General features: G+C 43.5%; 1 protein-coding gene across 1 annotated transcript; it reads right to left on the bottom strand.

Annotated features, from left to right (window-relative positions):
* Positions 1 to 213: 213 nt before the first annotated feature.
* Srsf4 (serine and arginine rich splicing factor 4) lies at positions 214 to 25,222 on the bottom strand. The gene is made up of 6 exons (XM_085686686.2): positions 25,017 to 25,222; positions 7,738 to 7,880; positions 6,914 to 7,026; positions 3,775 to 3,989; positions 1,768 to 1,857; positions 214 to 1,656 (listed from the first exon to the last, which is right to left on the bottom strand). The coding sequence occupies exons 1-6, from the start codon at positions 25,121 to 25,123 to the stop codon at positions 849 to 851; spliced, it is 1,476 nt and encodes a 491-aa protein (XP_085542812.1). The 5' UTR covers positions 25,124 to 25,222; the 3' UTR covers positions 214 to 848.

Genomic DNA, 25,222 nt, shown 5'->3' on the forward strand with positions numbered 1-25,222 from the left:
ACTCACTGGTGAAGCGCTTTCCAGATAGCCTCATTTTCTCCTCAGCTTGACCACAAGCTTCTCAAGAGAACCCCAGAATCAAAAACCCTGGGGACTCACCTTCACTCTGCTGGGTGAGAAAGTCCTTTGGGAAGTCTTGTTTCCTCACCACAGGAAAAACAGCAGGACAGATGACACATCAGGAAATGCTACTTAGATTCAAGCACAATGAAATTTTGTCAAGCAAAAATAGTCTTTATTCAAATTTAATGGAAACAGGGGTCACTATACTTTGCAAGACGGGGAAAAATAAAATTAAAAAAAATTCTTTTCTTTTTTAATATAAAACAATATAATCACAATACCAGAATATGGAGCTCTACAGTTTACTTCCTATGGGCTATGCAGTATCAATTTCTCTTGACTGTGCTATTCACAACGTTGTTAAGTCCAAAAATAGGAAACCAAAGTGGTGGGAAACTGAAGACTTGCACTTTCACTACGTGGCATACATCAAAGGGCATCAATTCAAGGGCAAAACAGTTGAACTCACCACACCTACCTATGCCATCATTCCAGCCCGAGAAGCCGTCGGGGTGCTGAGCTCCCTTTAGCCGTGGCCAGGCCTTAGAGCCAAGGCGTTTGGATGTCCTGCTGTGAGTAAAGGGAGGTTTGAGGAGCTGCTTTTCAGTGGAGCGGGAGGCCTGGCGCCAGGAGGTGGTACCGAGGAAGCACTGAGATTGAACAATTGGAGACACACCATTAGGGGAGTTCAATGTACAGCGGTGAGGGTGTTCTACTTCACTCTTGTGCTACGGCTACCAACATGTACAAAAGACTTCTCGGCAGTTCCAGTGTGGCATAGTCAGTTAGGACCTTGAGTGGGACCTGGATCTAGATCGGGAGGGCGACCTGGAAGCAGACCTGGATGGAGACTTGGACCGAGAGCGTGTTTTTGAAGCTGACTTCGACCTGGAGCGTGACTCTGCAGGGAGACTAGGTTTGGATTTGGAAGTGGATCTTGACCTGGCTCGGGGCTCTGGATTGGGACCAGCACTCTCCCCCTCGGCCCGGCCTTCCCTCTGGCCAGACTCTGCCTTGGCATGCTCCCGCTCCTTTGACACTGAGCGGGATGGTGACCGGGAGTGGTCGGTGTCCTCCTTCTTCTTCTTGCTGCTGCTAACCTTGCTGTCTCGCTTGCTGCTATGCTTGCGGCTGCGCTCGCTTTTGCTGCGGCTACGGCTTCGGCTTTCCTCCCTGCTTCTCTTCCTGCCCTTCCGCTTGTCCTTGCTTTTGCTGCGGCTGCGGCTCCGGCTGCCCCCTTTGCTCCGGCTTCGGCTCCGGCTCTTGAGGTTCTTCTCTTGGCTTCGTCTCTTCTCCTGGCTGTGACTCCTGCTCACGCTCCTTCGCTTCTCCTCCTCCGTTCTCCTCTCCTTGCTCCTGCTCCGACTCTTGCTGCCGTGGCGGCTGGGGCTGCGGCTCTTGGTTTTGCCAGCACTGTCGTTGTTCTGGAGCTTGTCTTCAGCATGATCTTTACTCTTGCTTCGGCTCTTGTCAGCACTACGGCTGCGACTGCGGCTCTTGTTGTCTTTGCTGGGACTCCGGCTTTTCTCCTTCTTGCTGCGGCTGCGGCTCTGACTGCGGCTGCGGCTCTTACTGCGGGAGTGGGAACCTGACCTGGAAGACATAGGTGCTAAGTGAGTAACAGGTGACTCGACACTCTTCAAGTCAGGAAGTAAAGTGCGCACAGACCATGTGGGGCTAGGACGAGGGAAGCTGCAGGCCCACCTGGATCGGGATCGGCTCTTTGAATGGCTGCTTTTGCTGCTGCCACTTCGGCTTCTGCTCTTCCGGGAATGTCTGCTTCGAGAGCGAGACCTGTAGAGAGAAAAACCTTTTTTGAGACAGGGTCTCATTAACCTTTGCTGGTTTGGAACTTGCTAGGTAGACCAGGCTGGCCTTGAACTCACAGAATTCACTTGCCTTACCTCTTGAGACCACCACATGCAAGAGAGAAAACAAAAACTTTAAATTACCAACAAGGGGCTGCAGAGTTGGCTCAGTGTTAGAGAGCACTTATTGCAGAGGACCTGGGTTCAATTCCCAGCACTCATATGGTGGCTCACAACCATCTGTAACTCTAGTTCCAGGGGATCTAATACCCTCCTCCCTCCTCTGACTCAGCAGATAGAAGGCACGCACATGGTATACAGACATACATGCAAAGCAAAATATCCATACACATAAAATAAAACTTAAAAAAAAGATTGCCAGTAAAAGGCTGTCTACAGTGGCTCAAAAGATGGTTCAGCAGTTAAGACCACTGGCTACTTTTGCAGAGGACCCAGGTTTGATATGCAGCACGCGCATGGCAGCTCACAACGGTCTGTAACTCTAATCCCAAAGGATATGATGCTTCTTCTGGCCCTGGCAGGTAGCAGGTACACACAAATGCAGACACACATGCAGGGAAAACAACCACACACATAAAGAACTTTAATTATATAAAAAAAAAGAAGCTGTAATTGTATAAAAAAAGAGGCTGTCTAGAGCAAACCAAGACATTTTTTCCAATCAAAAATCATCCGTTTCAGATAGCAGTAGGGCATAGTGGTGCATACTCGTAATCCCAGTGCTAAGAGTCAAAGATAATATGTGGAAATGTTCCAGGTTAAAGAAACTTAATGATCTCTGCTACATGACTGAGCCGGATCCTGGCCAGGAAACACCCCAGCACAAACACACCCATGGAGCAACCAGGGAAATATGAATATTGCTTTGCTATCTGGTAAAGACACAATTATATTCTATGTGTGTAAGTGGTGTAACTTACGATATGCTTCAAACACAGCTCAAACACAAGAGTATGTAATAAATACAAAGGAAGGAAGGAAAACAAGGCAGAACCACTGCAATCATATCCAAACTGGCCTTTCAACTTTGAGGTTTGAGAATGAGCACAAGGAAAGGCATGGGGAAGCAGTAAAGTGCATTCGAATGGAAAGCAAACAGGAACAAAAGGCAGGAGACTGAAGATACAGGGCTCCGGTGACAACAGACAGAATCAGCCTGAGTACTAAAATCATGACTACAGTGGAACACAACACACACTCATCCAGAGACACCAAAAGAGCACCTTTGTTTCTGGAGAGTGGTCAGTCACACAGATGCTACTTATGGTTGACAGGAGTTAGGGACAGCGCACTACTAAAGCTGTAGCCTTGTGGAAATATGCCCCGTTTTTAATGTGAACTCCTAGCCTTGAGTTCACAGGGAATTTAAACTGTGGGAAAATGCACCAGACGGCCTCACTTTAACACAAATGTATGAAAAGTTGTAGCTCACTATCCTGGGAAAGTCACCCTTGCCTCATTCTAGAGAGACAGTCCTGTGCACCCATCACAATGGTCACAATGGCCACTACTTGCTCACTGCCTGTTTTCTCCAGGGAAGGCAGGGACCAGGTCTGGCTGGTGATCTCTACTCTTGAGACTTGTTCATCAAGAAGAGTAAGCACAGGCACAGTGGCCACACATGCTTCTAACCCAGTCTGTGACTCAGCTCTCCAGAAGAAAGGTGAGGCCACTGAGTTGTGCCTCAAAAAAAGGACTTTACTTCTGTTTATATTTGTGATGTAAGAGTTCAGGAGTTTCACAAATAAATGTTCAGATCAAAGTTCTGAGTTACTGAACCGCATGGAATCATGCTCTGAGAACCTAAAAGGAGAGCAGGAGTGGGCTGTCCATGTTGGTTAGTGAATTACTGTAGAATGCCCACTCACAATGTCAACAGTACCTTGAGTGACTCCGGCTCCTGGAGTAAGACCGGCGCCGTCTAGAACCTGGCTTGTCTTCAACTAGTCTGATTTTTCTGCCGTTGACTTCAGTTCCATCCAACTTTTCCAAAGCTCTTTTCATATCAGAGTAAGACACAAACTCAATCACCCCTTCATTTTTTCGTCCCTTGTGAGCATCTGCATATGTCACTTCTCCTGCCTGGCGCATGTAATCCTAAAGAAAAAAAATACAAGTTAAAGTGCAGAAGGCAACTGAAACTGGCCACAGTTTCATGACCACAGGCCTTTGTCCTCATTGTCTCAGGACAGTGTGGTCAAGTCAAAGAACAGAGGGGGACCCGATGTATGAATAAAGGAAGTACAATAGATGGCCAAGAGGAATGATCTGGGCAGAATTTAAGATGTAGGGCATCGGCTAATTCCCAGTGTTAGTATGTAACACACTTGATGGACATTTGTGGTCTGCGTTCATTTTGCTGAGTTCTGTTCCGACCAAGTTGGAAGACACTGAGCAGGTCATTTTACGGCATTTCCCTACTTGCTATTTCACAAACATGTCTGTCAGTGTCTTAATAGACATAATATTCCTAGTTACCACCCTGCATATTTCTGAAGGTTGTCATTAGTGGAGGTTACACCTAGATTTTGACCATTATTCATAATCCAATCAAGAATGCCTCTGCACAGAATTTATTTGAATTATTTGCAGAAGTATGGGTTCTGGATAAAGGACTGGGAGCCATCCAAACTAGGACATTAGTCATAGTTAGACCAAAATGGGATTACCCTGAATAGACGAGGGTGAAGACAACTGGTAAAAAGCTGGGCCAGTGCTACTATTTTTTAAATTTCTATATGTGTATGAGTGTTTGCTTGCACACGGCCTCAGGGAGGTCAGAAGGTATTGGGTCCTCTGTACCTGGTTACAAACTCACAGAGATCTACCCGAGTGTTGGGATTAACACATGCCTGTTGACTGCTTTGAGTTACCATGTGGGTGCAAACTCTGCTGAAGAGCAAGTGTTCTTTAAAAAAAAAAAACAACTTTATTTTATGTACACTGGCATCAGATCTCTTGGAACTGGAGTTAGACAAGTGTGAGCTGCCGTATGGGTGCTGGGAATTGAACCTGGGTCCTCTGAAAGAGCAGCCAATGCTCTCAACCACTGGGCCATCTCTCCAGCCCCAAGAGCAAGTGTTCTTAACTGCTGAGCCATCTCTTCAGTCCCCAGTGCCACTACTTTATTTCAGCTAGCCACACTTCCAAATTGGAAGTGATGGATAATAGATGGCTCCTAACAGCAGCTCCACATTGAATGCTCCATCATGTTTTAAGTGCTTACTCCTGATTATAACCACATAGGCAGATATAACTGTACCAATCTTATAGATATAGACTGATGTAGGAGGGTCATCTGTCTATGTGTTACTTTCATTGGTTAATAAAGAAACTGCCTTGGATTTTTGATAGGGCAAAATTTAGATAGGTGGAGTAGACTGAACAGAATGCTGGGAGAAAGAAAGCAGAGCCAGGCAGACACCATGATTCCCCTTCCTGAGATGGATGCTGGCTAGACTCATGCCTGTAAGCCACGACCTCGTGGTAGCATACAGATTACTAGTTATGGGTTAGTCAATATGTGAGAGCTAGCCAATAAGAGGCTAGAACTAATGGGCCAGGCAGTTTAAATGAATACAATTTGTGTGTTATTTTGGGGTATAAGCTAGCTAGCCAGGTGGCTGGGAGCCGGGCTGCAGGAAGCGGCCCGCCACTCCTTCTACAATGGACAGTAAATCTCAACAAAGTTGTTAACTTTGTCAGTGAGGTAGTCATTAGTGAACAGAGACAGTAAGAATCAAATATGGAATCATCCCCACCCCAGACAAGGTTTCTCCGTCCAGCTTTAGAGTCTGTCCTGGAACTCGCTCTATAGATCAGGCTGGCCTCGAACTCAGAGATTCGCCTGCCTCTGCCTCCAGAGAGCTAGGATTAAAGGCGTGTGCCACCACCCAGATGGAATTATATTTTCATGAAGCAAAGTTAGGAGGGAGAGCCCCATAGTATGGCTTTGAGTAAATCCTTATAAGAGTTGCCTCTTTCAAGTATGGTAGTGCATCCCTTTAATCACAGCACTTGGGGTAGACAGAGGAGTTAAAGGCCAGCCAGGCTACACAGGGAAACTGTGAAATGCCTCTGGAACCAAATTCTCTCTCATCCTTCTTCTTCTTCTTCTTCTTCTTTTTTTCTTTCTTTCTTTCTTTCTTTCTTTCTTTCTTTCTTTCTTTCTTTCTTTCTTTCTTTCTTTCTTTCTTTCTTTTTTGAGACAGGGTTTCTCTGCATAGTCCTTGCTATCCTGGAACTCACTCTGTAGACCAGGTGGCCTCCAACTTTTGCTTCCCAAGTGCTGGGATTAAAGGCGTGCGCCCCCATCACCTGGCTTCAGTATTTCTTGAAAGAGGGGATGGCCCCACCACCTTTCTAAGGTTTCACTTCTGGAACTCACTCTGTAGACCAGGTGGCCTCCAACTCTTGCTTCCCAAGTGCTGGGATTAAAGGCGTGTGCCCCCATCACCTGGCTTCAGTATTTCTTGAAAGAGGGGACGGCCCCACCACCTTTCTAAGGTTTCACTTCTGGAACTCACTATGCAGCTCTAGCTGGCCTCAAGTTCATGATCTTCCTGTCCTGACCGCTTATCCACACACAGCACCACACCTGACTGAGAAACAAACCTTACAAAAGAACACAGGCTAGACATTGTGCCGACCCACACTAGAAGCTGACATCTGCAATGTTCCAGCTTGGGTTTGCAGAAACATAAAAAAAAAAAACAAAAAACATAGTTTTTTCTATGCAGCTCCACCCCATTAGCTCCCTAGAACATTGTCTGTAATGGAAAATTTCATGTAATACAAATGATTCCTTGGAGCAGTTAGCCTCCTCATATGTAAAGTAGGAGTGGTGTTTTGATGCCCTTTGTACTCACTCCTATAGGACCTTTATCTGGAGAACTGCCCAATGCTCTGGTGGTTTTAAGTCTGTAACCATTACACCGTTGAATGCCCAGGCCTGCATAAATTGCTTGTTTCCTACTCTTACCCATGCCCAACCTTATCTGAGAAGTTGATGAGGCCCAAACCTTGAGGTCTTGCCAGCTGCACCGACTTGACAAGTTCTCCACAATAAGTCTGTACTCTGTGCGGGTAGGAGGACCATATTTATCTCGCCCACTTCTTCGATAGCCATATCCACCTTTAGAAGGTTCAAACAGACAGATTACTACAGTGTAAAATGGAGATGACACAGCACACACTCAAAATATGCAACTTCATGCCTCCTCTCCAAACAATGGCATGTACATTTTAACTTTAGCCTCACCTTTAATTCTAGAGTTTAAACATGAAAATTTAGCAAGTTATAAGAATGCATACTCATCAATTAATATTTATATTTTAAATTTTAGTATACATAAGAGATAACAATTTAGGAAAAGCAAATTATTAAATCAGTCACTATTATTACCCATGGTGGTTAAATTTTTTTGTGACTATTTTACATGGGGGGGGGGGAAGAGAACCTAATTTCATCTGCAGCTAAAGGGTTCTCACGATCCAAGTCTGAGTATGACTGTGGTTATCACATGGCTTCCTGGTTTTGGTCAGCCAAGAGCCACTGATAGAAGGATAACCAAGGTCAGCAAATGGAACAGGTGGTCATCTTAGCCTCAAAGGATTCTTTTAATTAAAATTGAGATCTTTCATAAATATATATAAAACAATTGCACATCATTAAACATTATGAAACATTAAAACAAATTTATGCCATTGAGTTTTAAAAATTTTACTTATAATTCTGTATTTTAAAAGATACAATCTTATATAAACAGCTTAAATATAAGTACTTTTAAATAGCATTTATAACAAAGGCATGTAACTGATACAAATATGTCCTTCAAATGCTTACTGCGTCCAGAACCGTAACTGCCATCCCGGCGTGGGCCTCTGGCATGCTCAACAATGACTCGTTCACCACAGAGGTCTTTGCCATTCAGCTCATAAACAGCATCATCTGCATCACGCAGATCATCAAACTCCACAAAACCATACCTACAAGAGAGCAAACAAAACCTGGTCAGCACCACTAGCAACCAGCTCCATTAATATGTCAGAAATCAATGAGGTTCATGCTTAGCACAGGCTGGGGGTTGCAAACTAAGGGCCAAGTTTCTCTTTGTGTAGCCAGAACCACCTTGTTTTGGGCCAACAGGCAACTGCAAGAGTCAAAGGTTGTGTAAAGTCTAGCAGGAAGCAGCAGCAAATGCTTTCAAGGGCTGCTTGGTTTAAGGAATCAAAACTCTGCACTTCCCAGGACTCGATCTGTGATATTTTAAACACCACATGAAAACTCACCCTCTGGCAGCTTTACACATGTACCTTAGGTACAGCTGGGCTTCCACTGTTTTATTAACTGCTAAATCATGTTCAAAGTAAAGCAGGTAAAAGTCACATTATCTTAAGTCTCTTTTGCCAAATTTTTTTTTGAGAGTTCCTATTTTCCTACCTAAACAAATCAGTCACAAATGAATTAACTGTTCTAGAAATTACTGGAGAAAACATCTGGAGTTGCTTACTTCCCCGTGGGGTTCCAAGTTCATTTCCATGGTGTTTGGAGGTAGGCTGGAACTGTCTACATACCACTGTATAATATCTATATACTGTATTACTAGATACTTTCGAGAAAAGAGATATGGTTGGTGGTTTAATACATGTAGGGTAAACTGCCCCCCCAAATCCTGTTAATGCCTGCTACAGACTACAGTTTGTTAAGCAAAGTACAGAATCTGTAAAATACTTACAAGCAAGGTTAAACTCTCTTGAATGAAGATTTAGTTTGGTCTATGAAAGACCTGCTTTGTGAATACTGTCTGTATTTAAAAACCAAAGTCATCCTTCTGATCCTGCCCAGTCACAAAGGAGTTACAAGCCAGTTCTTTCGGTTCTTGCAAGCCGTGCACAGTGCAAACAGTGTTTGTTCCTCTTTAAACACAGTGACACTGACACAGGCCACAAGACTTGCCAGGGACAACAACAACAAAAATCTCAGGATTATTTTTTCTGTGGGGGGAGGTAGGGTTTCACTATGGAACCCTGGCAGGCCCTGAACTTAGTAGCCCCTCCCCCTCCCCGTGTGTGGATTACAGGTGTGTATCACTGTGCCTACCTAGTCCAGTTTCTTGAGTTGGTGATCTATTAGTTAAAATGTCAAATGAGAATGCAAAATTGCTGAAATTTACCTTTACTAAAGAGTTTTTTCCAAACAAATCTCTCAAGGTGACAATGTCCAGGTCAAGCTTTGGAGAGTTAATTTTTTTAAATTACAATTTTAAAAAAAGTGTGTATCGTGGCTCCTGTGTGTAGGTCAGAGGACAACTTGTGGGAGTTGAGTCTCTTCTCCCACCACATGGGTCCTAAGGATTGAACTTAGGTAGTCGGCCTTGGCAGGAAGCACCTTTATCCACTGAGCTTGGTGGTCCCTTTTGTTTTAGAGGGTCCTTTATGCTAAAATGTCTAAGTGGCATTCAAACTTTAAGAAAAAAGAATCTCCATTAAAAAAAGAAACAAAAATAAGACACACCTACTTACTTAACAGGAAGTGTTTTCAGAACACCTGCTTTTGTAGCTCTGTGGAGTCTTTGAAACAGGCTTCCACAGGCTGGAATTAGGAGTACAATAATAATAATGGTCTTAAACAAACATGCTGCTGCATTTGTCAAGGCAAATAGAAGAAAGCCTTCCTAACCACTCATGTTCAAAACTACTAGTCACTAAAATCCCTTAAGGGACACTATACTGCAGCTGCCTTTCCCCTTCTAGGTAAGATGAGTCAACAGGAAAGTAATTATTTAACAGGTAATTTGTTTGTTTTTTATGAGACCAGGTCTTGCTATAGCCCTAGCTGGCCTCGAACTCAGAAATCCACCTGCCTCTGCCTCCAGTGCTGGGATTAAAGGTGTGCACCACCATACCTGGCAAGGTAAAGTTTTTCAAAAAGCAAATTAAAAAAACCAACAAATCCAAACACTACTTTACTTTGGTTTGGTTTAGGATCTATTTAGAGATCATAAAATACCAAGAAGATCCAAGTACGGTCCTTTCTCTAACTGTGCAGACCAGTCCTGGACCAGCTCTGCTCTCCTTTGCTCATGTTTCACTGCCCTTGGCACCAGGTGACAAGCAGACACCAAGTAGAAGGGTGGGCAAGAACACTTGTCATGGGCATGATGAAATGGCTTTCTCTCTTTAAAAGGTATCCACTGGCTCAGCACCCGTCAATGATCAGAAGTGAATTAATGTGAGGACACAACAGCACCGACTCCTAAAGACTAAACAAATCAATTACAGGAAAATCAAAAAATATTTCCCCCAAACACTTAAGGTTTATATTACAGATCACAGAATCACAAACCCAGACCCTAAGTCCTGCAGGGCAAATGAGGCAGGAAGCCCAGCGGCTGTGGGCTCAGTGAGGCTTCAGCTTAGACTCCTATGTGAATGCTGTTCTCAGCAGAGACCACCCCATTCTATGCTTTACATGCAGAGCTCAGAGCTCATGTGACCTTTCAGGAAAGCAGTGACAGCTTACTTAGGGGAGGCACAGTCATTTAAACATAAATCAATGCTCAGACAGACCAATCTCTACCACTGAGGCTGAAGCAAGACACAGGGACAATTTATGATGCCAAAGGAAATTGGTCCTTTATTTCCTAATATTTACTTCTAAAAACTCCACGGGGGGGCATTTAGTAGCCTTTATGGGGGTACTTATTCAAATAGTTGACTTAAGGTCCAATTTATTTCCCAAGAAAGCTTTGGTGACTCCTCTGTGAAAAGCTTAAAAATCTATTTGGAGCATTCTAATGGCAAAGTCCAGATCAAAGATCAAATCAGACATTAGATTGTCACTTCTCTCTGTCAATGGCATGTTGGATGGAGCTGAAATCACAAAAATACTATAGAGAAAAAAAAAAGGAGAAATGGTGGGGAATTCTGGTTCTGAGGATAGAACAAACATTAGGTCAAGTGTGTTTCTACCAAAATGCTGTCCACTCAGCTTTGCTTTCTGTGAGCAGGTCCAGTGAATGGCCCCCTCAAAGAGGCAGCATCCTGGGTAAGTAATGTAATACAATGTATTCATCAAATACCTCTTATTCTAAACAATGTGACTTTAATTAATATTCATAGCACTCAAGAGTCAGGTACCAATAAACCAGCTTCACAAATGAGAAACTGAGGCACAAAAGTTAAAGAATTCTCTCATTAAGAACTCAGCAGGGCTTTTGTGCGGAGCTTTGACTCACAACTATTAAGATGGTCAGCAAGCCCTGGACTGGCTGTAGGCCCAGTTCTGTTAAGAACAAACTTTACAGCAAACTTGTTTGTGCCTAATTGTCAAGGAAGAGTATATGCCTCATACAACTAAGGTTTGTCTCAACATCAAGAGTATATTAAATGAGTGGATAATTTAAACTTTCAAAATTGGGCAGGTCTAGACCAAGAGAGAATAATACCAGAGTCAGGGATAAATAACATTTTATTATCTAAGATATCTTTTAAAACTGTGGGTCCCAAATTAGTTTTAAAAAACTTAGCAGTCCTTCAGTTAAACTTTCATATCTTCAAAAAGGAAATCTTCATTTTCAAATCGGATTCTTCAAAAACCAACCTGTACCCTTCTTTAAATTTTCTTTCTTTCTTTCCTTTTTTTTTTTTTTTGAGACAGGGTTTCTCTATGTAGCCCTGGCTATCCTGGAGTTCAGACATCCACCTACCTCTCTGCCTCCTGAGTGTTGAGATTAATGGCATGTATCACCACTGCACAGCTAATAAATGTATTTTTAAAATTAAATATTAACATGAACACCGCCCATTTTGTATTTCATACCAAGTAACACGAAACTGACTTATTCTTAAAAAACCAACAAAGCTCTTCTTTGGAATTTCCTGTCCAGGTAAAGAGGGATTCTGAGGCATACGTGTGACTTTATCACATGACAAAGCACCTGGTGGGACCTGTAAGTCTCACAAAACACGACTTGGATAGATATATTTCTCTAACTATAAACCTGCTGCTGCTGTTGCATTAAGAACACTGTTGAAGAGATTTTAGTATGAGACTGATGAGTGTGAGGAGACTGGGGAGAAGGAATTTAAGTGCAGGCTCTATCTTGCAGAAACCGATTAAAAATCCCTATCTCAACTTCCTCTAGGGTGGCAGCCTTTTATGCTTTCCTCATGCTATGTGTAAGCAACTACCACACACACAACACTTCAATTAAACACAAAATTTTCCTTCAGTGATTCTCTATTGCTTCTTTGCCAAAGTGTTTCCCGTGGTCTTGGCACATCCTGACAAATACAGTCAAAAGAATGAGGGGAAAGGGAAAGCTAGTATTACTTTCTCCTTATGGAGCCTTATGATTCTGAAACAAGGCATGTGGGTACCTGGACAGCATAAAGTAAAGCCATGTTGCACCCATGGCTGCTCAGATTTTGGTCCATTCTCACCCCTGGAATGAATGCTCTAGTCTTCCTCATGCACAGCTGATGTACTGCTCAGTTATTGGTCAAACTGAAAAAGTACAACTGGAATGACATATTGATTTCAATACAAGGTCTCTTAAGCTATCCATTTTAGAAATGCTAGTCACATTTCTTGCAAGTTATTATCACCCAAATTCACAATGCTGCCAAGCAAGCTTTCTCTGACCCCAGTACTTGTAAATACCAAAGGTCCTGAACACCACGAGGTTTGCACTTTCCTTTATGTTTCACCGAAGAGGACACCACTTATGTCACCCTCTTCAGAATAGTTTATTTAGGGTTGTCTGTCTTCCAAACACCCTCACTCATCAGAGACTGGAGTACAGGCCTAGGGGAGAAATGATAAGCATGACTGGCCTGCTCAATGCCTAACTGAGCAGGTTTGACTAGGGAGTGCTGCCGGGGAGTGAATACAAGGAGCAGGGAAAGCAAGCCTCCATGCGACTGCAGACACCCACCAACACTGCTTACCGAGGAGCATGCCTCGGACGGTCTCTCAATAAGGAAATGTGCCCCTTTCCACAGTGGATCTCTGCTCACCTTTGTCCTAAAACTGTGCCACATGCTTTTCTTTGTATGTGGACATGACAGTCCTCAGCCAACCATCAGCAGGATGTGAGTTTTGCTTTCCCAATGTGGTGAGCCATTCCCACATTCACTCATTTTCCTTGTAAGAACCGAACCTCTCCATGGCTGGTCAGGATTAGGGATGTTGCTGTAGCCAAGGAAAAATTTTCATCTGTTGAAGTTAACCCATAGGGTGGCTTGAACCCTCAATCTAGAGCCAGTAGCACTGTATTTTGAGGGCAGAGCCCTTAAATCTGCCCTGAAAGAAATGGTATTCAGTGAACAGGAATCAAACAGCTTTTTTTTTTTTTTTCTCAATGCACTCAGTTGATCCTAGGCTTCAGCCAACTTGGGTCTTAAGAAGTGAAAAGGACACACTGACAGGAAAGAGTAATTCTTGACAGCTGCATCAAGTGCACGGAAACCTGTAGAACAAAGACAGTTCTACAGCCAACTCTTGTGGTCAGGTGAGGCCAACTTGGAGAAGCGTGTGAATGAGAACAGTGTAACTGCCCTGACTCCACAGGTCTGCAGCATTCCAGGGCACCAGCAGCCAGGCCCTTCCAGCATATTAACCAGTGTCACATTTACTGCTTAGCATCAGTGGTCATGGGTGTGAGCTGACTTCCACAATGACTGAGGGAGTTTACAACCCATAGTGGCCAGCTGCTGCTCCAGGAGCCGGTTCCTGAGACCCTTTCCTATTCTGAGACAGGAAGGAGGCTGATCTTGGCTTTCTTCCCTCCCTTTCTTTAGTCTCAGAGGAGGGAGGGCCATCAAGGCCATCCAGAGAAGGTGGAAGACTTACCCGTGCTCACTCAGTGGCAGAGCTGGGGTGCGACTTCAGGGCTCACCATTACCCAGCCTGGGGCTCTTTCACGTCGGCAAACTGGCAGTTCCCGCACACCAAGAGCTCTCTGATTAGAGCTAGTGTGGATTCCTGGTCTGCAAACGGTTGGCCACAGCTCAGTCTGCACTTGATCTTTCCCCACCTTCAAAGAAGAAAACCTACCTCATGATTTCTCTCTTCCAGAGCCCCTGATCACCTGATTCACTCCCAAAAACCTTGCAATCATTTCTGACAACCCTCCTTTGGCTATCCACTGCATCTACTGTCAAGTTCACTAGTTTTCTCACTGCGCTGGGTCCTTGGGACTGTTTCTGTCTGATCACAATTGCAGACTATAGCTATTTTCACTCAGGCAACTTGTCTCTTTTGTTGTAGTGGGGAAGACCAGCAGCGAAATTACTCTGTTGCTTAGAAGTCTATGCCTAATATCTTTACGGACTTCTAAACACTCTGACTACACAAGCTGAATCCTTTCAACCTTGCTCATGGCTGAGAAGCACCTCCTTCAGGAAGCCCCAGAACCTTGCGTGCCTGATGCTCATCCAGCCATTTCTCTAGCGCGTCCGTCAGTTTTTTGTCTTATAAGGCAATGCTTTTCTTTTTAAGCCCTGTTTCTTTTGGTTTGTGCTTATCTCATCAATTATGAGGGCTTTCACATAATAAAGGCTAGCACCTATTGGGTATTTAGCACAGTGCTTGGCTCATAATAAAGACATATTTTTATTGTCTGTAATATTTCATTTGTAACTCATAAAAGGCGAAGAGTGAATTATTATTTTCACTCATGATGAGATAACTAGGCATGGAGAGGTCAGGCAGCTTGTTCACGGTCAGGGAGCATTTAAGTGGTGGAGCTGGAGGTGAACCCAGGCTCAGGACTCTTGAATTCCAGCTTTAAGCCACAGATCCCAAAGCCTTTGAAAGGCTTCTCTTGTTCCCCACAGTCCCGAAGAGAATCTTTTCTATTTAATAAGCACTGCTGCTTGACTTAACCATTATCTAACCTCAGATAAGCCAGGTGGTAGCAGTTTTTTGGTACAGCAGGGTGAAGTCTCCAGAGAAAAAGGACATTGGTCTTGGGGTAGGGTGAAGCACTCTAAGCTGGGGCATGAGACAACCGGGTTACTTTCACTCTTGTCTTTTGGTTCCCATTAGCCAGTGTCAGCCATCTGGTCCTTCCGAAAACATGTGTGGGTTCAGAACATAACAGACTAGAAGAATAGAGGAAAAATAAGATTATTCTGTGCAATCTCCATTCTGGAGGTCCCGCATCAACCCCTGCAGTCTGTCTTTGCTTCCAAGGATCAGAAAAAATTAGATAAGGATAAAGGTATTTGGACCTAGTTGTGGTGATGTGAGTGATCACCAGAGACATTACTTAAGGATACATTTAATTAGTTTTGCAAAGGAATGGTGATTGGGACAAAAATATTTGTGTATTTATGCATGAATATTGGGAGAAAATAAATGGGCCAGAAGTCAGTATTAGGTTTATAGACTTCCAAATAGAACAAAACAGTAGCAATAGAGGATACAACATCTAAGACCTGATTTAATTTTAATTCCAAGCTACTCCACCCCATTAGGACACTTTCTTCAAATTCCTTTGTAATACTAACCAACTTCTATTTTTCTAGGTCTTGCCATGTGTCAAGCATTACAGGAAACACTCGTTGTTTTACTCACTAAAGGCTATTCAAAATTCTCAGACTCTTCAAACTCTGATCCTAACCTAAATCCTACACCCCATCAGGCTCTGCCACCTCCCAGACCAAAAGAAAGCAGTCCTTAACAACAGAATCTGGAAAAAAAAAACCAAAAAAAAAAACAAACAAAAAACAAAAACAAACCAAACCCAGGGGGGCTCAAGGAGCACAGGCCTGAGAAGACAAATGTCCACGTGTTGAGCACAGTGAAAGCAGAGATGCCAATCCTGTAACTGTGTGAACACTATTCAGTTGTAAATGTCTTCTACTAAGCCATTAGTGGAAACAAAAGTAACTATATAAAAGTTTCAACAGTTTGAGGGCTCTGATCTCATCATTGGATTAATCCAATGAGCTCATAATCTGATGGACTTATTAGGAAGTAGCGGAAACTTTAGTGGGTTTGGCCTAGTTGGAGGACATGGATCATAGTATGCATTAGGAGACTATATAGGCCCTTTCTTGTTTATCTATCGCCACAGGTTCCAATTGACAAGACATTCTCCTTAACAAAGGTCCATAGCCAAGGAACCAGCTGAGCATAGCTGAAACTTCTAGTATGGTGAATTAAAACACATCTTTCTCCTTTTAAGTTCATTTGCTTGGGTATATAGTTACAATAATGAAAAATGACTAACATGGAGCAAATCATTTGATGACAAAAAAAAAAAAAAACTAACGACAAAGTAGCTAAATTCAAGTCTCCAGGTTTGTTTTGATTTTTAGCTGGAGACTGAACCCAAGGGACTTAGGCTTGCTAGGCAAACATTCCACCACTGAGTTAAATCCCCAACCCAAGTCTGGGGTTTAAGTCAGAGGGTAGATACGAGACCATCTCTAAAGGAATATTTACATACTGAGGTGAGAAAAAATAGAAACAATCATTATAAAAAACTAAATAAAACTTACTCTAGAGTAAGTAGATGATCCACCTGCCTCTGCTTCCTGAGTGCCAGGATTAAAGGTGTGCCCTACCACCTCCCTTGAAACAATATTGTTAAAGAGCTAAGTGTGCTAAGCCGCTTCACCGCCCTTACCATATTCTTAGCCTAGGAAATGGGACACCTAGAAAGCAACACATTTGTAAATAATCTGTGGATCAAACTATACTAACCATAACCTCCTTGCCATGACTAAATCGTTATTTTAAAGTCAAAAAGCTGCTTTCCTTAAAGGAGTATGAGGCAGTTAGGGATCAAAATTACACCCGTGTCTCTTTTTCAATTTTCTGATACTTAAAAAGCCTCACACTAAAGTTCTCACGAAGCTCAAACCACAAACTACAAATAAGTTTAGTGACCTCATTATTATTATTACCAGTTCAGAACACATCTCTTAGGACACAAAATGACAAGCACCACTATGTCCATTATGGCCACTCACCAAAACAAGGACACACTTAACAACAGTGCTACCCAAATCAACACACTGGAGCAGGTTGTTCAAGCTCACAAAGCTTCTGCCTCTGGGAGCATCTTGGCTGTTCACAGATCCTTCCTAACTGGCCCTCGGTAGCAGTCTATTCTTTTTCCCTTCAATTTTGTTAAAGATGCCAATGCCATTTCTTGGAGATACATTTCCCTCAAATTAGCCATTTCATTATTTTAAGAAAAATTTCAAGTTCTTTTAGATCTGCTGCCTCACTGCACATGAAGCCTGTTGAGTCTTGACCATCTGGTCAGGCTGCTTTCAAAGTTCCCCTCAGTCTCCCTTTCTCCAGATCTTGGAGGTCTCTTCTGGCATTAGCTGCCATGTCTGGCATTAGCTCTCACCCCTAGTCTGGGATTTCTCCTCAGCCCAGAAAAGTTATCCAAGGCCTTGCCTTAAAAATCTGGCTATGTAAATCCAGAGCACAATCCAGCTCTTCACTTAAAGGATATTCTAAGAACAGAGGCTGTAGGAATGGCAAAACACTGAAATATGTGCTGATCCTGACACACATCCTACCCCAGGTGGCCATGACAGAAAAACCTGAGGAGGGTTAACCATGCACTCCCCATCCATTCTCTGCCCAAGGTCAACAAGTACAGTCTATCTCCTCTAGGTTCTTTGGCTTACTAGAAGCCTCTAAAAGACTACAGGGTGAACAGAGAACCCGGATTGCCCCTTCAGGCAGGAAAGGAACAACAGCAGAGAAGCCTGACTGACTGTCACAGCAATGCCATAGCTGGCATGTGGATAAAAATGATCTGCAGTTTCTAGAGCTTTCAAAAATTCATTCTGCAATCTTGGCCTGTCAATCACATGCCTCAGTTTCTATAGTAGCACAGACCAGGGATACCACTTGTTTATAAAGTGCTTTGATACAGTCAGTTGAAATAGAAACTATACAGCTGGTATGGAACAGTGGATAAAGGCATCTTTCACTAAGTTGAATGCTGGGAAACAAGGTGGAAGGAGAGAACTGACTCCCAAAAGTTTTCCTGTGATCTCCACACACGTGCTGTGGCATGCCACACCCCCATAAATGGACTTAAACAGAGAGAGAGAGAGAGAGAGAGAGAGAGAGAGAGAGAGACACTATACAAATGCAAGTTGTTAATGTTTTCCACTGCTTAAGAGCTCAGTGTTAGCTCACACATTTATAACTACCATTCCTGATATCTCTTTAGGTAAGTGGAGCACTTTTTGGAATACCTGGAAGCATTCCAAATCTCCAGGAACCCAAACCACATATATTATCCTGTCTACAGTCTGTGCTCTAAGAAGAGCTACCTCACACAGCCTTCTCATTTGAGCAGTTATCTCAACGAGAAAAGGAGGAACAATATACTAAATGAAGAATGGAATTTTAAAATGTCTTGACCAATTAATTACACATCACATTTATTCATAACACAAACCAGGAGTCTGGCAGCCAAGAAGAGAGAACTGAAGCGAGGGTAATTTATGTTAGAAATATTTAGATATAATTTAAATTTATAGTCTTGTTTGATATTGATTTCTCAAAAAAGTTTAACTCTCTCATGTTGTGGGAAAAGAAGTAACGTAAGATCGATTACATCTGTAATAGTTATAAGACTACCAAAACAACAACATAACATTACTTCATTTGGGGCTCTGTCCTGTCCTTTTCTTTTTGTAAGAACAAGGTATCACATGGTCTGGGCTGTCCTCAAACTCTGAGTAGTCAAAGACACTTTGCTGTACTTCTGATTCTGCTGCTTCCACCTCCCAAGTGCATTACAATCAAATGCTACAACACCTGGCTGAATTTTTTCCCTTTCTTTTTCTTTCTTTCTGAGACAAGGACTAATTACATTGCCCAGACTGGCCTTCACCTGAATAGCTGGGGCTATCTATCAGAAGACACCACCACATTGAGCTTCAAGCAGCAAAGATGTTAATAACTCAATGCCAATGTTGATTAATAACTCAGTAGCCACGATGCGTGCATTCTTAGCTTCTGCTGGTGTTCTTGTAACTGGTATGGATCTTTCTGTTTTTGAGATAGGTTCTTACTATGTGGTCCTGGCTGGTCTGGTACTCACAGAGATTTATTTGCCTCTGCCTATTGGGATTAAAAGTGTACACTACCATGCATTAAGACCTTTGTGTGCTCATTTCTGCTGGGACTAATGAATTCTATTTCATGAAATATGTCTTAAGACAAAATGCAAAAAAGGTTTTCATGCATGATATCTAACACAGGGTTATTTATTACAGCTAGAATTAGGAGACAACCTAGGGAAATAATTTAGGCAAGGCACAACTCAGTTAGACAAGGAATTTTAGGCAACCAACAGTGAAGATTCCAATATAATAAGAAAATTACACAATACAAAAAGTGGCACACAAGACATGGGGCTATACCTCAGTTGGAGTGTCTGCTAAGCATGCATGAAGCTCTGGGTTTGATACTTGGCATAAAATGGATAAGGTGGCCCATACCCAGAATCCCAGCACCTGGGAGGGAGGGCAGGAATATCAGAAGGTCAAGGTCATCCTTGGGCTATTATAATGGGTTTAAGGCCAGTTTTGGCAAAAAAGACATGTAGTCAGGATTGGCCTTGAGCCTTGAACACACAACTATTTTGACTCAGCCCCCTAAATGTTAGATCACCATAATATATCATCAGAAAACATCAAAAGACCTTTAATATCTCCTGTTCCCCCCCCCCCGTGTTTTTTTTTTTTTTTTGAGACAGAGTTTCTCTGTGTTTAACAGCTCTGGCTGTCCTGGAACTCGCTTTGTAGAGATCAAACTGGCCCTGAACTCACAGAATCCACCCTCCGCTTCTGCGCCCCAAGTGCTGTGATTAAAGGCATGTACCACCACTGCCTGACTTCCTTTCTGGTTTTTACACTGAATTACCTACAAGCTGCACATAATCTCTAAGTCAAAAGTTACTTTGTGAAGCTCTTAACTCTGGTAGGCTAAATGAAAAAAAAATCACAGTTTATTGAAAATTCAGAAAACAAAGTTCTTAAACAAGGGAAGTAAAAATATTATTTGGTGCTGGAGAGATGGCTCAACGGTTACTAACACTTTGGCTGTTTTTCCGGAGGACCTAGGTTCAGGTTCAGTTCCAAGCACCCACATGGAGGCTCACAACTGTCTGTAACTCCATTTCCAGGAGACCTAATAGTCTATTCTGGCATCAGAACCATGCTGCACAGGCACACATGTAGGGAAAACACCAACACACATAAAATTAAATAAAATAAAACCTATTGATTTGGAAATCAAGGGATACCAGAAAATGTAAAAATGCACTCCCAAATCCTAAAAATGTGCAAAAAGTTTTACATAAAAAACATTTTCCAGTGCCACATATGCATAAAATAGCGAAAAATCAAAAAACAATCCAAATGTCAGTTCTAACTTAGCTTTAACTTTAAACCCTAAATAGAATTCATATATACAGAATTCCATATAATCATTATAAAGTTGGACTACAGAGGCTGGAGGTATGGCTCAGCAGTAGAATGATTTGTCTACCATGCATGGAGCCTGGAGTTGGATCCTTAGCACAATACAACACATCATACAAGGCAGGTTGTTGAACTTAGAGAATATTCAAAGACAGACCAGGCTTTTAGGCAAAAAGGCAATAATGTGTCACATGACCCTAAGTTGGTTGAAAAAGAAAAGAAAAAAAGAAGGAAGAGAGACAAGGAATATATGTATGTATAGCTGGGCAGGGTAGTGGATCTCTTTTAGTTTGAGGTCAACCAGGTCTACTCAGTGAGACCCTGTCTCAAAAAAACAAAAAACAAAACAAAACAAAAAACCAAAAACAAACCCAAAACAACAACCACCACAAAAAACCCAAAAGATTAAAGGAAGAAGGAAATGTGTGTGTGAAAGATGTAGATGTGACGAAAAGTCAAACCACATGCCCCACATGCAAGCAGAATCATCTCTGGATGACCTTTTGTCCTCCTTCCAATATTAGAAAGAAGTTAAGCAATGTAGAACTGTCAAAATGGGAAATATGTTGTATTTTGAAGTAAAATATGATTAATTCCTAACCAGACTCAAATGATTGAGAGACACAGTTCAAGTGGCACACTACTTTTAAGGCTGGAAGATGATCTTAAGGTAGTGGGACTTTGTTAGGGAGCGTATAGCTTTGTGCCATCACTAAACAGCAAAACATTTGCCTGCTATTTGGCAGCACTCAACTCACCAGAAATCCATAACCCATACTTAACTAGACCTCCTTCACTCTCCCTCTACAGATCAAGCTCCTGGGAAGGCTTCAGTCCACGGAGAAAATGCATGGATTCCTCTCAGCAAATAAGGCCCAGTGGCACTTGATTAGGATAGGGAAACACAACAGGGACCTAACTCACTGCAAGAGTTTTAAAACACACACACACACCCAAGCTTCATATTACTCTAATTTTAAACAAAGGTAAAGACAAATCTACCCAGTAGAATGAAATGAAAACAAGAAAACCAAGCACCAATCCAAGTTTTCTATCGAAACTCTAGCCGTCTACCATTTCAATGTCACATCAAACACAGTTCCGGCATTTCCAGCTCACTTTCCCTTGAGTGCTTGAACTTAGGACTTTAGTCAGCTAGCTAAAGAAAGAAAATCTCAATGATTTGGGAACCTATTCTTCTAGCTCCTAAGCAGGTAAATCAAATCACCTAAGGATGTATTAAGTTTTACTCAAAACTAAAAGATCTGTGACTGAAACAAGATGTCTGTGGCAAGAAAGAAAATTTTGTACATAAAAACAAAAAAGTCCAGACATTACAACGAAGCGATTTACTGCTAAAAAGAAACTCCACACACTCTACATGTAATCAAAGTCAATAAAAGCCACCATAAAGCTGAAGGGCTAGGAAAAGGCACTAGTAGTTTTGTCTCTTTGCGACACTCCCAGAATTCAATCTTGGTCCACTCTTGCCCATAGTGGCACCAGGTGGTCTCTGAGGCAGGTAGGTGGAAGGTCAACATGGCCCCAGGGAGATTTGCATCACACCTGTAGTCCCAGGAAGAACCATCTGTCTCCAAGTTCTCTAAAACAGAGGCAGGTTGCCTGGTGCAAGGAAACACTGAAGTGCTTGTATGCACAAAATCCTCTCCTGGATAGTAAATCTCTATTTTGCAAGTAGAAACTATGTTGTCCCATTACTTCTCAACTTTACAATCCATCTGCCAACACCTACAAGATATCTCACCTTAACAAATGTGAACCAACTCAAGCAATTCTTTACAGTCCTATGAATCCAAAACCTGTTCTAGAGTTTCAATCCAGAAGTGTTCAGACACTTCCCTGTAAGGAAGTCCACCACTGCCCCAGGCTGAAGACTATGAACTTAAACCCATAGCTACATCTCCTTCTATTCCACTTCCTTCAGCCTCCCCAGCATCTCTAACACATTGTTGTCCTCTTCCCTCAAGTTATTTTCTTCTGTAATGATTTCTGAATGATGCTAGGTCATACTGTATGGAATTAAGACATGTCACACCTGTCTTTAAATCTCAGAAATACTTTGCACTCCTTAACTCAACCTTGATCTAAAAGGATGGATTTCGTGCACATCATCCATCATTTGGCAATATAAGAATCAGAATTCCTAAAGCACTCAGGCAGTGTCTGTCCTCTGAGCACTGAATTGTTCCATGCTTCCTTCAAAACCTTTGAATTCTATTCACATGATTTAAAATTTAGTGTAAAACTTTTTAAAAATCTTTTTTATTTTAATATTTATCTTTTTAAATTTATTTTTATGTGTATGGATGGTCTGTTGTATGTATGTCTGTGCACTGCAAGCCCTGCCTAGTTAGTGCTCAAGGAAGCCAGAGGAGTCAAATTCCCATGAACTGGAGTGCCAGTTGTGAGTGCTATATGGGTGTTGAGAAGTGAACCCAGGTCCTTTGGGAAGACAGCCAGTGCTCCTAACCATGGAGCTGTCTTTCCAGCCCCCTAGTGTAAAACTCTTAATAGCTGTTTCCGGTTTGGTGTTACTTTCTAGATCTTCATGAGGCTTGATCCAGCTAGAAGGTATCTTCCAAATGGTCCTTACCAGACAATTAAAACGTGTTTCTGGACACTTCTCTTTCTTCATTTCAAGTCCTAGTAAATCCAAACTTCAAAGCTCATTTTAAGAAAAATCTGTTCTGGCTGGAGAGATGGTTCGGTGTTTAGAGCACTGGCTGCCTCTCCAGGGGATCTGGGGTCTATTCCCAGCACCCACAACTGTCTGTAACTCCGGTTCCAGGGGATCTGACACCACAGACAAACATGCAGGCAAAACATCAATGCACAAAACATAAAATAAACAGTTGAAAAAGAATCAATTTTAGTAAACTATTCCACATTTCACTTGTCCGAGTTCTAACTGAGAACCAGTATTCCTTGATTCAAAATATACGACAATCCATTTAGTCAGGAACAGAACATTTCTGTTGCCTTACTCAATCACGAAGCACATGAGGGCATCCTGTTGGGGGGACACATCTGACTCACTCTTCAGTTTTGCCCTACTACCTTTTCCAACTCTCACCCACACCCTGAGAAAACAGACCTCACCAAATAATACACTGTTCTCCAACACTTAAGAGCTGAGGCGCTTCCTAATAGGACTTCAGTACAGCGTACAAAGTATCTACCGAGAAAACAGGTTCAGAGTAACTAAATCACTTGCTCAAACAAACGTAAACCGGTGACCCAGGATTTGACTCTCACTTATCTAGCTTCCAAAACCCATGTTTCCCCCAGAAAGTTATTCTGTCAACTTACTTGGGATGTTGGGGAAAAAAAGGGTGGGTGGGTGGGATAATCTCTCACATGTAAGGTAAGTACACAAAAAAGCAACCATCTCACGTTGTCTAATACTTTCCGTAAGGTCACTGAACAAAATAAGAAACTCTCTAAACCCTTTATGCGAACCCAGTAGCCTATGAACATTTCATCCAAGTCTTGGTCTCAGCAAGGAGATTCTTCTAAGTGACAATTCGAAATCCAGACAGTCTGAGAACGTGTTGGCTCATGGCAACTCATATTAAGGTATATTTCTTCTCAAATGTCAGTTACTACTGGTCTCAACGGACCAACGGTAAAGTCTTAGAAACCAACCAAACAACAAAGACAACAAAACTAAGGGCTCCTCAGGCTTAGTGCCTCCAACGCCGTTCCGCTGCTTAACGTCTTTCAAGTCCGACCTAGCATTTCTCAGCTCCCAAGCAAAATATGTGAATATCTTCTCCGGGCTGCACGGCTCACCTGTTCCCCCTGAACCCAGCTGGTAGCCTCTGCTAGCCCTGGTCCGCCAAAGCAGATTAGGGGTACAAGCAAAGATAGCTCGGGGGAGGCTGTTAAGCAGGCAATTTCGGAGATCTGTGTCTCCACTTGCACCAGGAGTCGACGCAGACCTGGCCAGGGTGGCCATTACCCCACTCAACAAATCCTCCACCAGCAGGCATCTTCTGGCAGGTTGGAGAGCCGAAACCCCAGCGTGGAAACTCTGAACGGACTCCCCCAAGATAACGAGCTAGCACTTTAATTTACTCTCGTAAAGGGAGCGGGGCAAGGCTTTCAGCGCGGCAAGACGATACTTTCGAAACTGTCACTACACTACTCAAACTAGAGGCTCCCGCCCAAAAAAAGTGTGGCACACAGAAAAAGCCAGGGTTCCTGTGCCCGGAAACACGCGCCGGGAATCCTCTGGCCCGGCCCGTCAGGCTGGAGACCAGGGAGAAGGGAGCCGGAAACCTCGTCTGCTCCCAGCAGCCCCAGAGCAGGAAAGGCCCGCCTTTCCCCGGAGACGAACCAGGCCTCGGTCCGCGGCCCAGCGAGGGAAACCCAGGCCTCCCCGGCGCCCGGAGCCCCAGCCCAACCCGAGCCGCCGTCCCCATTATCCCGCCACCACCCCCGCCCGCGCAGGCGCAGTGGGAGCCTGGCCTACCCGCGCCCCCGAGGCGCCGCCGCCATGGCGGAGCAGAGGAGGCCGGCGGCGGCTTAGCGCCCAGAGAGCGCCGCGCTCCCGTCGCCGCGGCCTCCCAGCCACCGCCGTGGCCCTGTCAGCCCCCCGGCCGGATCCGCCGCCCTCCTCACCCGTTCTTCAGATCCACCTCCAGGATCTTCCCGTAGCCCTTAAAGAAGCGCTCCACATCGCGCTCCCGGGCCTGGTAGCTCAGGCGGCCGATGTACACCCGCGGCATCCCGGCGGCGGCTGGCCCCGGCCCCCCTCAGGCGGCGGCCGGCGAAAGGAAAGCGCGGCGGCGGCGGTAACGGGCGGGCGGCGGGACGGACGCAGCCGA

The sequence above is a fragment of the Myodes glareolus genome, chromosome 3 (genome assembly GCF_982192425.1).
Source record: "Myodes glareolus chromosome 3, mMyoGla1.1, whole genome shotgun sequence".
In the NCBI taxonomy this organism is placed as follows: Eukaryota; Metazoa; Chordata; class Mammalia; order Rodentia; family Cricetidae; genus Myodes; species Myodes glareolus.